This window comes from Elephantulus edwardii, unplaced genomic scaffold, assembly GCF_000299155.1.
Source record: "Elephantulus edwardii isolate Elephantulus edwardi_28Jun2011 unplaced genomic scaffold, EleEdw1.0 scaffold00122, whole genome shotgun sequence".
NCBI lineage: Eukaryota > Metazoa > Chordata > Mammalia > Macroscelidea > Macroscelididae > Elephantulus > Elephantulus edwardii.
In genome coordinates, this window is record NW_006399872.1 from 8,833,899 (window position 1) to 8,847,581 (window position 13,683).

Here is a 13,683-nt window from a genome sequence, read left to right on the forward strand (position 1 = left end):
GATTGACATCTGTGCTCACATCAAAGAAAAGTGACTCAATACAACAGAATTTACATCACAAACAAATAAAATTTTGAGTTATACTATTCAAACCAGTACATCAGCAGAGAACTGCCAGAAGTCCAGGCTGGGTTTAGAAGGGGTCGTGGTACTAGGGATATTGTTGCTGATATTACATGGATCTTAGCTGAAAGCAGAGAATACCAGAAGAATGTCTATCTGTGTTTCATTTATTATGCAAAGGCATTTGACTGCGTGGATCATAATAAACTGTGGCTGACTCTGAGAAGAATGGGAATCCCAGAACATTTAATCGTGCTAATGCGAAACCTATACTTGGACCAAGAGGCAGTCGTCAGAACAGAGCAGGGCAACACTGCATGGTTCAAAATTGGGAAGGGTGTACGTCAGGGATGTGTCCTGTCTCCATACCTTTTCAACCTGTATGCAGAGCAGATTATCCGAGAGGCGAGGCTCTATGAGGAGAGGCGTGGCGTTAGGATTGGTGGACAATCTATCAACAATCTGCGTTATGCAGATGACACAACTTTGCTCGCTGAAACTGAGGAGGACCTCATGCACTTACTGCAGAAGGTCAAGGACTGCAGCCTTCAATATGGACTGAGGCTCAATGTTAAGAAGACAAAAATTCTCACCACTGGACCAATCGGTAGCATCAGGATGGATGGCGAAGAGATTGAGAGTGTTCACAGCTTCAGTTTGCTCGGCTCCACGGTCAACACTCTTGGCACCAGTAGCCAGGAAATAAAAAAACATATTGCGATGGGAAAGTCTGTGGTTAGGGACCTCTCAAAAATACTGAAGAGCAACAGTGTCTCTCTGGAGTCTAAGGTCCGCCTGATACAGGCCATGGTTTTTGCAATCACTTGTTATGCATCAGAGAGTTGGACAATGACTAGGGAGGATACAAGGAGAATTGACACCTTTGAGCTGTGGTGCTGGAGAAGAGTATTGAATATACCATGGACTGCCAAGAAAACAAACAGATTCATCGTAGATAGGATTAAACCAGGCTGCTCCTTGGAGGCAAGGATTCTGGGGCTTCGTCTGACATACTTTGGACATGTTGTAAGGAGAGACAGGTCTTTAGAGAGGGACATCATGCTGGGTAGAGTGGAGGGACAGCGCAGGAAGGGAAGACCCTCTATGAGGTGGACTGATTCAGTGACTGGGGTACTCGGGATGGGTTTGTCAGAGGCAATGAGATTGGCACAGGATAGAGCACGGTTTAGGGCTGTTGTACATAGGGTCGCTATGAGTCGCAAAAGACTCGACGGCACTTAACAACAACAATTATTCAAACCAAGCTAGAGGCACAGAACTGCTAAAAATTTAACCCAGACACAGAAGAGGACATGGAGCAAGGGATGTCAGAAGGATCTTGGCTGAAGCAGAGAATATCAAATGGTTATTTAGTTATACTTGATTGACTACACAAAGGCATTCGACGGTGCATATTACAATAAACTGCTAGTAACTTTGAGAAAAATGGGAATCCCAAAACATTTAATTGTGCTCATGTAAAACCTGTACATAGACCAAGAAGCAATTGTTTTTAAAAGAACAAGTAGACACTGAATGGCTTAACATCAGCAAAGGCTTGTATTGGGGTAGTATTCTTTTACTCTAATTATTCAATCTGTGTGCTGAACAAATAAAGCAAGAAGCTAGATTAAACGAAGAAGAATGTGGCATCAAGACTGAAGAGGACTCATTAACAACCTGCTGTATGTAGATAACACAATCTTGATTGCTGGAATTGAAGAGGACTTGAAGCAATTACTGATAAAAATACAGCCTGTTATATGGATTCTGTATAGTGTTGTGCTGCAGTAGTTTCTCAGGAAAAAGGTGGAGAGCTTCAGGTACTGTGTGAATGAAAAAGTGGGTGTGAGTTCAAGTATAGCACTAATGGTAAGGATGGTGTCACCCAAGCAGGGCTTTGTCCTGTTGTACGTAATGTCGCTCTATCTCAGAACTTACTATGACATTGACACACACTGCCTTCCACTGAGACTCCAGGGCTGTAAATCTATGCGGGGAGACTGTTCATCCTTCTTTTGTGAAGTAGCTGGTGGATTAGAACCACTGGCCTGGCAGACAGCAATCCAATACATGCATTAAGCCACCTGACACACTAAGCCAACTGCATACAGAACAACTACATCATTATTATTGTTATTATTAGCCTCTTGTAGGAAAGGCAAGTCTCACTGACATTCAAATGAAGCAGCACAAAGAAAGCCCAACTTTGTTCTCACTTCCAATTATTTCAAGGTAATGAAGGTAAAACTAACTAAAGAGGAAGAAAAAAAGAAGACTTTCCATATGTATGTATTTGTTGTTATGTATCGTCTAGTTGGAAAGTACTCATCCGGTGGGTTTTCAGGGACAGTAAACTATATGGAAGGAGATTGCTCATCTTTCTACTATGGAGCAACTGGAGGATTTGAACAACATTCTTTTAGGTTGGCACTATAGCTCCTTACCATTAAGCCACCAGAGATACAAATGTAAGTTACTGCCTTTGAGTTGGAACAGACTCATACCTGACCCTCCCGCAGGTTTTCAGAGGTTGTAAATCGCACAAGAGGAGAATGCCCAGCTTTCTCCTGTGAAGCAGCTGGTGGATTCAAACTGCATGCCTTTGAATTGGCAGTGTAACTCCTTAACCACAAGGCCACCAGCACGTTGTTGATACAGATATATAATCTATAGGTAGAGATATATATAGGTCACTGGGTTGGACAAATGGTTTCTGCTTTACCAATAAGTTTGGCAGTTCAAACCATCCCTTATACATGGTGCCACAGAAAAAAGGCAGCCAGGCAATCTCCTTCCGGATGGATCACCACCATTCTATAATATGCAGGGCTGCCTTGAATCAGAATTGGCTCAACAGCAGTCAATCCAACATTTTGGTATGATTTTGCTTTTCTAGGAAGAAGATGAATTAGTATACATCATTTCTTTCATATTTTTTCTGCACCAATTGTTACAGATCACTTAGAAATTATATGAACCTTTCATTGTTAATTTGCAAAAAAAATTTTTTAAAAAAAAAAAGATTTTTTCAATTCTTGGATCTCCTTCAGACTGAAAAACATGCTTACATGACTGTTGTTAAAGCAAATACAAAGAATTCTTTCCCCCAAATCTTCTCAAAGAAATAAAAGTCTAAAACAAATGAAAAATTTACTGAAAATAGAGAATGAAATCTTCTAGAAACACATTTTGAATTACTATGTGTAGCGGGAGAGAACAGACAGGTTTTCAATCAACCAGACAGATTCCAAATCCTCCAGCTGCACAATGTTTATAATAACATGTCCTGATCAGCCCATTCTGTTCTTAGCAATTATAAAGAGATCTGGTGATTAAGCTACTTTGAAGCAATAAATCAAAGCCAGTAGAGGGAATATTAATAGATTGTGCTTGAAAATTCAAAATTAGAGTGCTTCAACGGGTTCCCGTGCTTCCCAAATACAGGACCTTGAAAGTGTTCCTTAATATCCCTGGTTTGCTCACTTATAAAATGGAGACTATTTCACGGTTGTGAAAATCAAAGATGAGGCAGTAAAGCTACTATAATAATACCTGGAACCGAATGGAGGTGTCACCAGGTAAGGACTAGTGCCATCACATCTATGTCTGTACTGCCCCCTAGGGAAGAGTGATAGAACAGCAGGAACAACAATAACCATCTTACCAATGTTGAATGAGAAATAAAAATCATTATTAGCCTGGAAGGAAGAAAATGGGCTATCTCCTCGCATGCTGTTTACCACCTCACAAATTCAATGAATGAAGGGAGCTGTGATGGCCTAGTGGCAGGAAGCTGCGCTTCAATCTTGAAGGCATGTGGTTTGAATCCACCAGATGCTCTGCTGAAGAAGAAGGGGCAATCTCCTCAGGTAGACAACAAGGAATTAAAAAAAATCAATGAAGGGTCAGCTATCAGTTGCTCTGACACAATGGCAATGAACTGAGTTCTGGGGAGAGGGGTAAATTCTCTCCATGCCTCAGGTAAGCTTAGTAACAAGAAGAAATTTACAGGAAGCAAGGTAGAAAGCCCTGGGGACTCTAGAGGACTGGTACTTACTTTGATATGTGCCTTCTGCAGCCCCACAGCCTCCTTTGGCGAGGACAGGAAGTGATAGTTGGTTGGACCCAATGGTTTCCTGTTAGTTGAAAGGTAAAAGGAAAGCACACATTTTTGCCGAGTACAATGCCCACATCTCCTTAGCAGTGATGGCACAGGCTCTTTATAGATGAGAATGGCTGTTCCTGATTTAACCACAAATTGGTCAGTCACATGAGAGCACAGAGGCTTCAAAGAACTCCATTCATGGACTCTCACCTGGGGGAAGTAACATAGAATACAAACATTCTTGTTGCCAATTAAGAATAAGGGAACTCTGGTGACCTAGTGGTAAGAAACTGCACTGCAATCCCCAAGGCATGTGATTCTAATCCACTAGCTGCTCTGTAAGAGAGGGATGGGCAATCTCCTCCCGTGCAAGTAATTGTCTCTGAAAACCTACTGGAGGGTCAGCTATGAGTTGGTTCCAACTCAACTGCAAACAACAGCAACAGCAGCAAGTATAAGAATAGTAGTAATAATATATAGCAAAGTGAATAGTAGACTTGTTTAAGAAACTATCAACCTTGCTAGTTATGTGACTGTAAACAACAAAAATAACAAACCTAAACTTCCTAGAGTCTCCATGTGTTCATTTGTAAAATGAGAATAACAGCACTTACTACACAGGTTGTTGCAAGGCTTAAATCTAAAAAGTCCAAGGAAGGTACAGTGGAAGTCCAAGGAACACAGAGTTATTATTCTGTAAACGTTATGTATTGTCATTATTAATATACCTCAAATTGTAGCCATCCAAGACCTCTTTTTGAATTTCTATCTTCTTTATACTTGTTGCTGGTGTTGTTAGTTGCCATTGAGTCAGCACCAAAACACAAAACCCTGTGTATAATAGAACTAAACCCTGTCCAGTTCTGTGCTACCCTGTCTCCTCAATGCTCTTAACCCACCGCTGCAATCACTGTGTCAGATCATCTCCTTGAAGATTTTCCTCTCCTTCAATGAATTTCTACTTTACCAAGCATGATAACCTTCTCCAAGGAGTACTACCTTCTCAAAGCAGTACTACCTTCTCCTAAGCAGTTCCCTGTTGATGTATTGCTCTGGCCACTTTTTAAATATCCTTCACCAAGATTTTACTTGTGTTGTTGTTCTTGTTAAGTGCTGCTGAGTCATGGACAACTCACAGCGACCCTATGAACAAAAGACCTGATGGCTTATATAACTTTCGTTGTTTCTCCACGTTCATAGAGTTTTTGGAGGCAAACCATTTTGGAAGTGGATGCCACTCCTGCTTCCAAGTTTGTTTTAACTGGAGAGCTCCACCAAACACTGTCCACCATGGGTAACCATTATCACAACTGATATATCAGTGTCACAGGGTTTAGCATCACAGCAAACCATAAGTTACCTCTGTACAACAAAAGGACAGACACGTGTTATACCACTTAGAAGAAAGTTTGACAAAAAACAATTAAAACCAAGCCTGAGGGCTGCAGATTAAAATCACCCACCTTTGGCTTGGTAGCAACACTTTCTGTCCACTAGCTGTGGTTGATATGAATGATACTGCTCAAGAATTTCCACATTCTGCTGAATCATCTTTTTTTGAAATGGACACAAATACGGAACCCGGCCAGTTGGCTGGCAGGTTACCTGTCTTCCAAATTCCTTGCCATAGCAACTGAACACATTCAGGGCTACATCTGTTTACTGAAAATTTCTGGAGGCTTGTGTGTGTATGTGTGTGCCTTCTCCCAACCCACTCCAATCCCTTCAGCGCAGCTTGGGTTCTTCCTACAATACCATTGGTTCTTTATCATGTGCAACCCCCTCACATGGTTGAGCAATGGCCAGTTCTTTTTGGCATAGTGACTCTGTGTACTCCTTCCATCTTCTTTAGATGCTTCCTGAATCATTCATTTTTTGCCATCAAATTCTGTAGCCTTGCAATTTAAAGCTTGAATGTTATCTGCAGTTCTTTCGGCTTGAGAAATGCTGAGTGTGTTCTTTCTTTTTGGTTTTCTAACTTCAGTTCTTTGCATATTTCATTCTAATACTTCGCTTTGTCTTCTCTAGCTGTCCTTTGAAATCTTCTGTTCAATTCTCTTACGTAATAAATGGCAAGACTTAGCCTGAATACAGGTATTCTGATTCTAAGCACAGGTCACACTCCACTGTGACCCTAAAACCATTTTGGTGCAAACTAATCTCTCTTTTCCAAAAGAATCAAAGAGCTAGTCTAAAAGTCTAGCTAAAAGGAAAAAAATTCAAGTGACTTACTGTAAGTGTCATCCTGGAGTCTGAGCGGAGATCTGACACACCGTAGATATAAAATACATTCTGATCTTCAAAGCCAACTGGCAACACCGGAGCAAAGAAACGCTGAGCAAAGTAATGAAGCATCTTCCACTTTCCTCCATACTCTAAAAATAATTAAAAAAAGAGATTCGTGTCTGCATGGCTAGCTAGGTGTGGCTACCATAATGACTCTAGAGAGTGAGGATAGAAGGGAAAGTTAGCAGAGGACAGAAGCCCCAATTGCATCGCTATGTTAACACACTTGGTTGCTAATCAAAAGGTTGAAGGTTTGATTGCACCCAGCAGTACCTTAGAAAAAAGACCTGGCAATTTACTTCCAAAAAAATTCAACCACTGAAACAGTTGAGCACAGTGAATCAGAGCTGGCACCACAGAAACTGGTTTTATTGGATGAAGCAGGCAAAGTTCCAGTAGCATTCTTCTCTCAGACCATACTCCCAAAGTCTGGTGAGGCAGGCATCAGCATCTCATTTTATAATTAGGAAACAACAGTCTAAATGGTTAAATCCAACAAGTAGGAGGCATGTTTTCAGCCCTACTCTCTCAAATATGGAAGTCTTTGTTCCTTTCACTAATGTGTGTTGGTTTAGGTTTGGGGTTTGGCACTTTTTTCCCCCTGTAAACACATGAAGAAAGACTTAGCAATGAACAGATTACAAATGTTCATTTTTAAAGAGCTACATGTAACTCAAAATGTCTTTTTCCCACAGGCACAAAACCTTCTGAGCAAACCGAAATTACCACTATTAAGACAAATATGATCAGTAAATGCAGACTGGAGGACAAGATTCAAACTAGTGGCAATTAAGGGCAGATCCTCCACAACAGCTAGAAGTTATGGAGAACCTCAATTCTGCATCTTGTTGGCATGGCTCGTATGCTAAACCCACAAACCTAAAAATCTTTTAGGAATTTCCTTCTTTCTCAGAAGGAAGATATTTCCTCACAAAGCACTGAAACCTAAAAATCTCTTAGGAGTTTCCTTCTTTCTCAGAAGGAAGATATTTCCTCACAAAGCACTGAAACCTAAAAATCTCTTAGGAGTTTCCTTCTTTCTCAGAAGGAAGATATTTTCTCACAAAGCACTGCATCACTACCACAGACCTTCTTCTGAGAGAAGCTGCGTGCAAGATTCTGCAAGCTTCTGAGGGGGATGAAAATATGGCTTTGAAGCTGAGGAGGAAAACTTTGTAGGGTTCTGCAATATTTTAACTCTCAGAATTTCAATCTCAACCCTCAGTTAAACTTCCAAAAACTCAGTTGTCATCAAATCATTTCTAACTCATGGTAGTGACTCTAAGAGTCAGAGAAGAACTGTGCTAAGAAGTCACTGCCGAGTCACTGAGTCACCTGAGGTCACTACTTTTCCTTACTCATGGGCCCCTAAATGATCATACATGAGTGCATGTGGCAGAGAGGAGCCAAGAAGAGCTGGATCATAGTAGGAAACAGTTTTCCCTACAAGCCCCACCTATCTCAGCCAACCCACTGCCTTGTGAGTAAGCCCAGCTAAGATCTGCAGAGCCTTCCTACATACTCTGGAAAAGCACCAGCAAGAAATGGTTGTATATTGCTGAGAATTTGTGATTGTTTTCTATGTGGCATTAGTGAAGCACTGTCATTAATATTACATGCAAGCACAGTATTTCTGAAGACCATCCAAAAATGACTGGAACAGTACATTGACAGGAAGAGCCAGAAGTTCAAGCTATGTTTAGAAGAGGCTGTGGCACCAGGGATATTATTGCTGATGTCAAATGGATCCTGGCTGAAAGCAGAGGATATCAGAACAATGTCTTGGGGCAGGGGGCGGGGGTGGTGGTGGTGAGGGTTTTTTTTTTAAGGGATGGATGTATTAATTTTATTAACATGGATTTCAGAGAAAAAAAGAAGCAGCACATTCCCTAATGTCCTCTGCAAAAAAAGCTCAAGTTGGGATGTGTAACAAAAGCTGGACCTCAGCAGAATCTACCCACCCCCTTTCCCACCCCTGCTCTCTTCATTGCTTCTGAAGCAGACAGACAAGCTATAGGGGCCTTTGAGCTGGGCTCTCACTCATCCCCAGGACTTCCTGTACCTCTTTAGACAAAGGAACCATCGGATACTCAATTAGCTCTTTCCTAGCCCCAACTTATATTTCCACAGGTCCTGCCTCAAAACCAGGAGTTAAAAATTGAGAAAGACTGTCTTTCATCTGTTTCCTGTTTTATTGACTATGCAGAGGCATTTGACTGTGTGGATCACAACAAACTATAACTAACATTGAGAAGGATGGAAATACCAGAACTCTTAATTGTGCTCATATGAACTCTATACCAAGACCAAGAAGTTGCTGTCTGAATGGAACAAGTAAACATTGTCTGGTTTAAAATCAGAAAGGGTGTGCATCAGGGGCCTATCTTTTCTCCATATGCATACATTCTGTATGCTGAGCAAATAATTCACGAAGTCAGACTCTCTGAAGAAGAATGTGACATCAGAATCGTAGGAAGACTCATCAACAACCTGCATTATGGAGATGCACAACTTTGCTTGCTGCAAGTGAGGGGACCCTAAAGCAATTGTTGCAGATCAAAGACTACATCCTTCAATATGGATTGCATCTTAACATCAAGACAACAAACGTCTTTACCACTGGGCCAGTGGACAACATCATGATAGATGGAGGAAAAATTGAAATTGTCAATAATTTCATCTTACTTGGAAACACAATCAGCATCATTGGTACCAGCAGTCAGGAAATCCGGAGACATATTACACTGGGAAAGTCCACCTCTCCATAATACGGAAAAGCATTGATGTCAGTTTGAAGACTAAGGGGTACCTTATTCAGGCCATGATTTTTTCTATTATGTGTTATACATCTGAGAGCTGTCAATGAATAAGGGCAACAGAAGAAGAACTGATGCCTTTGAGTTGTGATGCTGGAGAAAAGTACTGAATATCCAAAAGAATAAAAGAGCAGAACTGAAATGCAAAAGAAAATTACTGAATACAAAAGAAGTACTGAATATCTAAAAGAACTGACTGCCAAAAGAATGAACATGTATTTCTCGGAAAGGGTGCAGCCAGAGTGCTCCTCGGAAACAAGTATGACAAAGCTTTATCTCTCATACTTTGGACATGTTGCTAGGGGAGTGTATTGCTTGGAAATGGATATCATGCTTGAAAAGGTGGAGGATGAGAGAAAGAGAGGAAGACCCCCATTGAGATGGATTGACATAGTGATTGCAACAAGGGGGTCAAGTTTAAAAAAGACCGTGAGGATGGCACAGGATAGAATAGGATTCAGAACTTTTGCTCATAGGATCGCTTAAGTCATACTTGATTCAACAGCACCTAACAACAGCAGTTAACTGATACAGCATTTCTCTTTACCTCTTTCTCCTTGACCTGAGGATCTAATCACCTGCAGTTATTGTCAACAAACGTGTTTAGTAAAGGGCAAGAGGCAAGCAAAAATTAAGTAAGTTGTAAGATATAAATGACTTCCAAATTCTAAATGAACTCTGCTTTGATGTCTCTTTATAGAGCTCTGGTAGCCCAGAGCATACAGTACTGCTAACGAAAATGCTTTGCGGGGAGCTCTGGTGGCCTAGTGGCAAGGAGCTACAACTACAATCCCAGAGGCTCACAGTTCGAATCCACCAGATGCTCTGCTGGGAAAGGAGGGACAATCTCCTCCTGTACCAGTCAGATCTAATTTGATGGTACACTCACACAAAAATTTAAAAAACAAAACAAAACAAAACAGAAAATGCTTTGCAACTCTGGAGGTCCAAATTCACCAGCAGCTCTGTGAAAGGCAGATAATCTTCTGTTGATAAGATTGACAGCTTAAATTGATTGAAGGTTGCTAAAAGTTGAAATCAACTAAATGACAATATATTTGAATTGCCTGATATGCTTCCTTAAGTTCCTGTAAAGTGTTACTTTAAATATGAATTCCCTGGGCAGCATTTCATTAGCTAGCTTTCCAAATTATTATTATTATTCTTTATTTATTCTCTTGGCGTCCGTGGGAAGTTCCGTACTCTTCTCCAACACCACAACTCAAAGGCATCAGTTCTTCTTCTGTCAACTCTGTACACTGTCCAGCTCTCACATGCACAGCAAGTGATCAGGAAGACAATGGCCTGAATCGGACACACCTTAGTCCTCAAACTGACATCATTACTCCTCAATAATTTGGAAAGGTCTCTAACTGCAAACTTTCCCAATGCCACACATCTTCTGATTTCCCGACTGCTGGTACCAAGGGTGTTAATTGTGGATCCATGTAAGACGAAGCTTTTGATAGTTTCAATCTCGTCTCCATCCATCATGACATTGACTATTGGTCCAATGGTAAGAATCTTTGTTTTCTTGACACTGAGATGCAATCCATACTGAAGGCTGCATTCCTTGATCCTCTGCAACAAGTGCCGCAAGTCCTCCTCACTTTCAGCAAGCCAGGTTGTGTCATCCGCATAATGCAGGTTATTGATGAGTCTCCCTTCAATCCTGATGCCACATTCCTCTTCACAGTGTCCAGCTTCTCAAATAATTGCTCAGCATACAGATAAAATTGGTATAGAGCAAGAATACAACCCTAATGCAGTCCCTTCTTAATTTTAAACCATGAAGTGTTCCCCTGCTCTGTCCTCACAACCACCTCCTGGTCCAGGTAGAGGTTTCACAAGAGCACAATTAAGTGCTCTGGGATTCCCATTACTCTCAATGTCAGCCACAATGTGTTATAATCTACACAGTCAAATGCCTTTGCATAGTCAATGAAGGCATAAATAGACATTCTTCTGATATTCCCTACTTTCAGCCAGGATCAATCTGACGTCAGCAATGATTTCCACGGTGCGATGGCCTCTCCTAAATCTTGCTTGAACTTCTGGTAATTCCCTACCTAGGTACTGTTTTAGCCATTTTTTCATGATCTTCAGCAGTATGTTGCTTACATGCTATAATAATGTTCAACAGTCTCCACATTCAGTTGGCTTCCTTTCTTAAGCCAGAGAGCTATTCGGAGAGAAGGATGACAAGGCTTCACCTTACATACTGTAGGCATGTTGCTAGGAAGGGCAATTCCTTGAAGAGGGACATGATGCTTGTAGGGTGGGGGGGTCGGTGAATAAGGACTGACACTGTGGATTGACATGGTGACTGCCGCAGTGGGCTCTAGTGTGTCAGGAAGTGTAAAGATGGCATAGGACGGAGTTCAGATGCTGTTCATAGGGTAGCTATGAGTCAGACTCAACTTGACAGAATCTAGCAAGAACAACAACAACCTTTCCAAAAATTAGTAATAAAAAAATAAACCTCACTTTTACAAATAAGGTAAGTTAAGGTATTAGTTACTGTGGAGTTGGCCCCTGATTTATGATGAAATCATTTATAACAATACAAAATTGCAGATTAACCTATTATGATCCAAAGAGTTTTTCACTAGCTGGTTTTTTGTAATAGATCACTGTGCCATTCTTTCTAGTGTGTCTTGGTCTGGAAGTTACACTGAAATCTATTCACCATCACAGTAACATACAAGTCTTTAAACTGGTAGAAAATCAAATGTAAGTGTCCTCCATTGGAGGTGATATTTCTACCACCAAACCAGGAATGCTTTCAAAGCAACTGTAGAGTAAATCAACTTGCACAATTATATAATCATCACTGGTGCTGTAAGACATTTTCCTTTCACTGTCTGTTAAAACAAATATTTGTAAATATGTATGCAGCTCTTCAAATCTAAACATTTATTATAATATTCTCATAGGGCAATTCAGTCAATTGGTGTACTTAGCTCATGAAAATAATGTCCCTAATGTACTAGGGATATAGTAACTAATGTTAGATGGATATTGGCTGAAAGCAGGCAGTACCAGAGGAATGTCTATCTGTGTTTCATTGACTATGCAAAGGCATTTGACTGTGTGGATCACAACAAACTGTGGCTAACACTGAGAAGAATAAGAATCCCAGAACATTTGATGGTGCTTATGCAAAACCTATACTTAGACCAAGAGGCAGTCGTCATAACAGAACAAGGAAACACTGCTTGGTTCAAAAGCAGGAATGGTGTATGCCAGAGATGAGTCCAATCTCCATACCTTTTCAATATATCTGCAGAACAGATTATCTGGGAGGCGGGGCTGTATGAGAAATGTGGCATCAGGATTGGAAGACTCATCAACAATCTGCGTTATGCAAATGATACAACCTTGCTTGCTGAAACTGAGAAGGAACTGAAGTGCTTGCTGCAGAAGGTCAAGGATTGAAGCCTTCAATATGGATTGAAGCTCAATATCAAGAAAACAAACATTTTCACCACTGGGCTGATTGGCAGCAACATGAAGAATGGTGAAGAGATTGAGACTGTAAACAGCTTTAATTTGCTTGGCTCCATAGTCAACACTCTTGGCACCAGCAGCCAGGAAATGAAAAGACAAATTGCTTTGTGAAAGACTGCTGTCAGAGACCTCTCCAAAGTACTGAAGAGCAATGATGTCAGTCTGGAGACTAAGGTGTATCTGATAGAGGCCATGGTCTTTGCAATTACTTACTATGCATCAGAGAGCTGAATTAGAGATGATAGGAGAGAATTGATGCCTTTGAGCTGTGGTGCTTGAGAAGCGTATTGAATATACCAGGCACGGCTAAGAGAACGAACAAGTTTGACCTAGAGAGGGTGAAGCCAGGCTTCTCCTTGGAGGCAAGGATTCTGAAACTTTGTCTGACATACTTTGGACATGGTGCAAGAAGGGACCAGTCCTCGGAGAGGGACGTCATGCTTGGGAGGGTGGGAGGGACAGCACTGGAGGGGAAGACCCTCAATGAGATGGAGTGACTGGGGAAATGAGGAGTGTGTCAGAGAAAATAAGATTGGCAAAGAATAGAGCAGGGTTAGGGCTGTTGTACATAGGGTCTCTATGAGTCGCAGGTGATTCGACAGCACGTAACAACAACATAAAATAAAGCCACTCATGAGAAATGAGTTCTCTGAAACAAAGTCAGTTTACAAGACCTACTGGCTAAAATTTACCCAAAAGCAAAAATAAGAGGGCAACAAGGGGCAAGAAAATAACAAATATAACAGAAATAATGAGAATGCTGATACAATGCAAATTTGTAACCAATGACACAGAAAAAGTTTGTACAAAAATTGGTAGTTGAGAACGTTTTTTGCTAAGTAAACTTTCACCTAACACAAAATAGCAAATTAAAAATACATATTATAAAGCAAATTTTAT

At 40.9% G+C, this 13,683-nt stretch overlaps 1 protein-coding gene across 1 annotated transcript in view; it reads right to left on the reverse strand.

Moving 5' to 3' along the window:
• Positions 1-13,683, reverse strand: part of MANBA (mannosidase, beta A, lysosomal) — a 226,129-nt gene that overhangs the window by 6,460 nt on the left and 205,986 nt on the right. Inside the window, exons 15-16 of the mRNA XM_006893092.1 lie at positions 6,404-6,546; positions 4,124-4,381 (exon numbers count right to left, since the gene is read on the reverse strand). Coding sequence (XP_006893154.1) covers positions 4,124-4,381; positions 6,404-6,546 — 401 coding nt within the window. The remainder of the gene's footprint in view (positions 1-4,123; positions 4,382-6,403; positions 6,547-13,683) is intronic.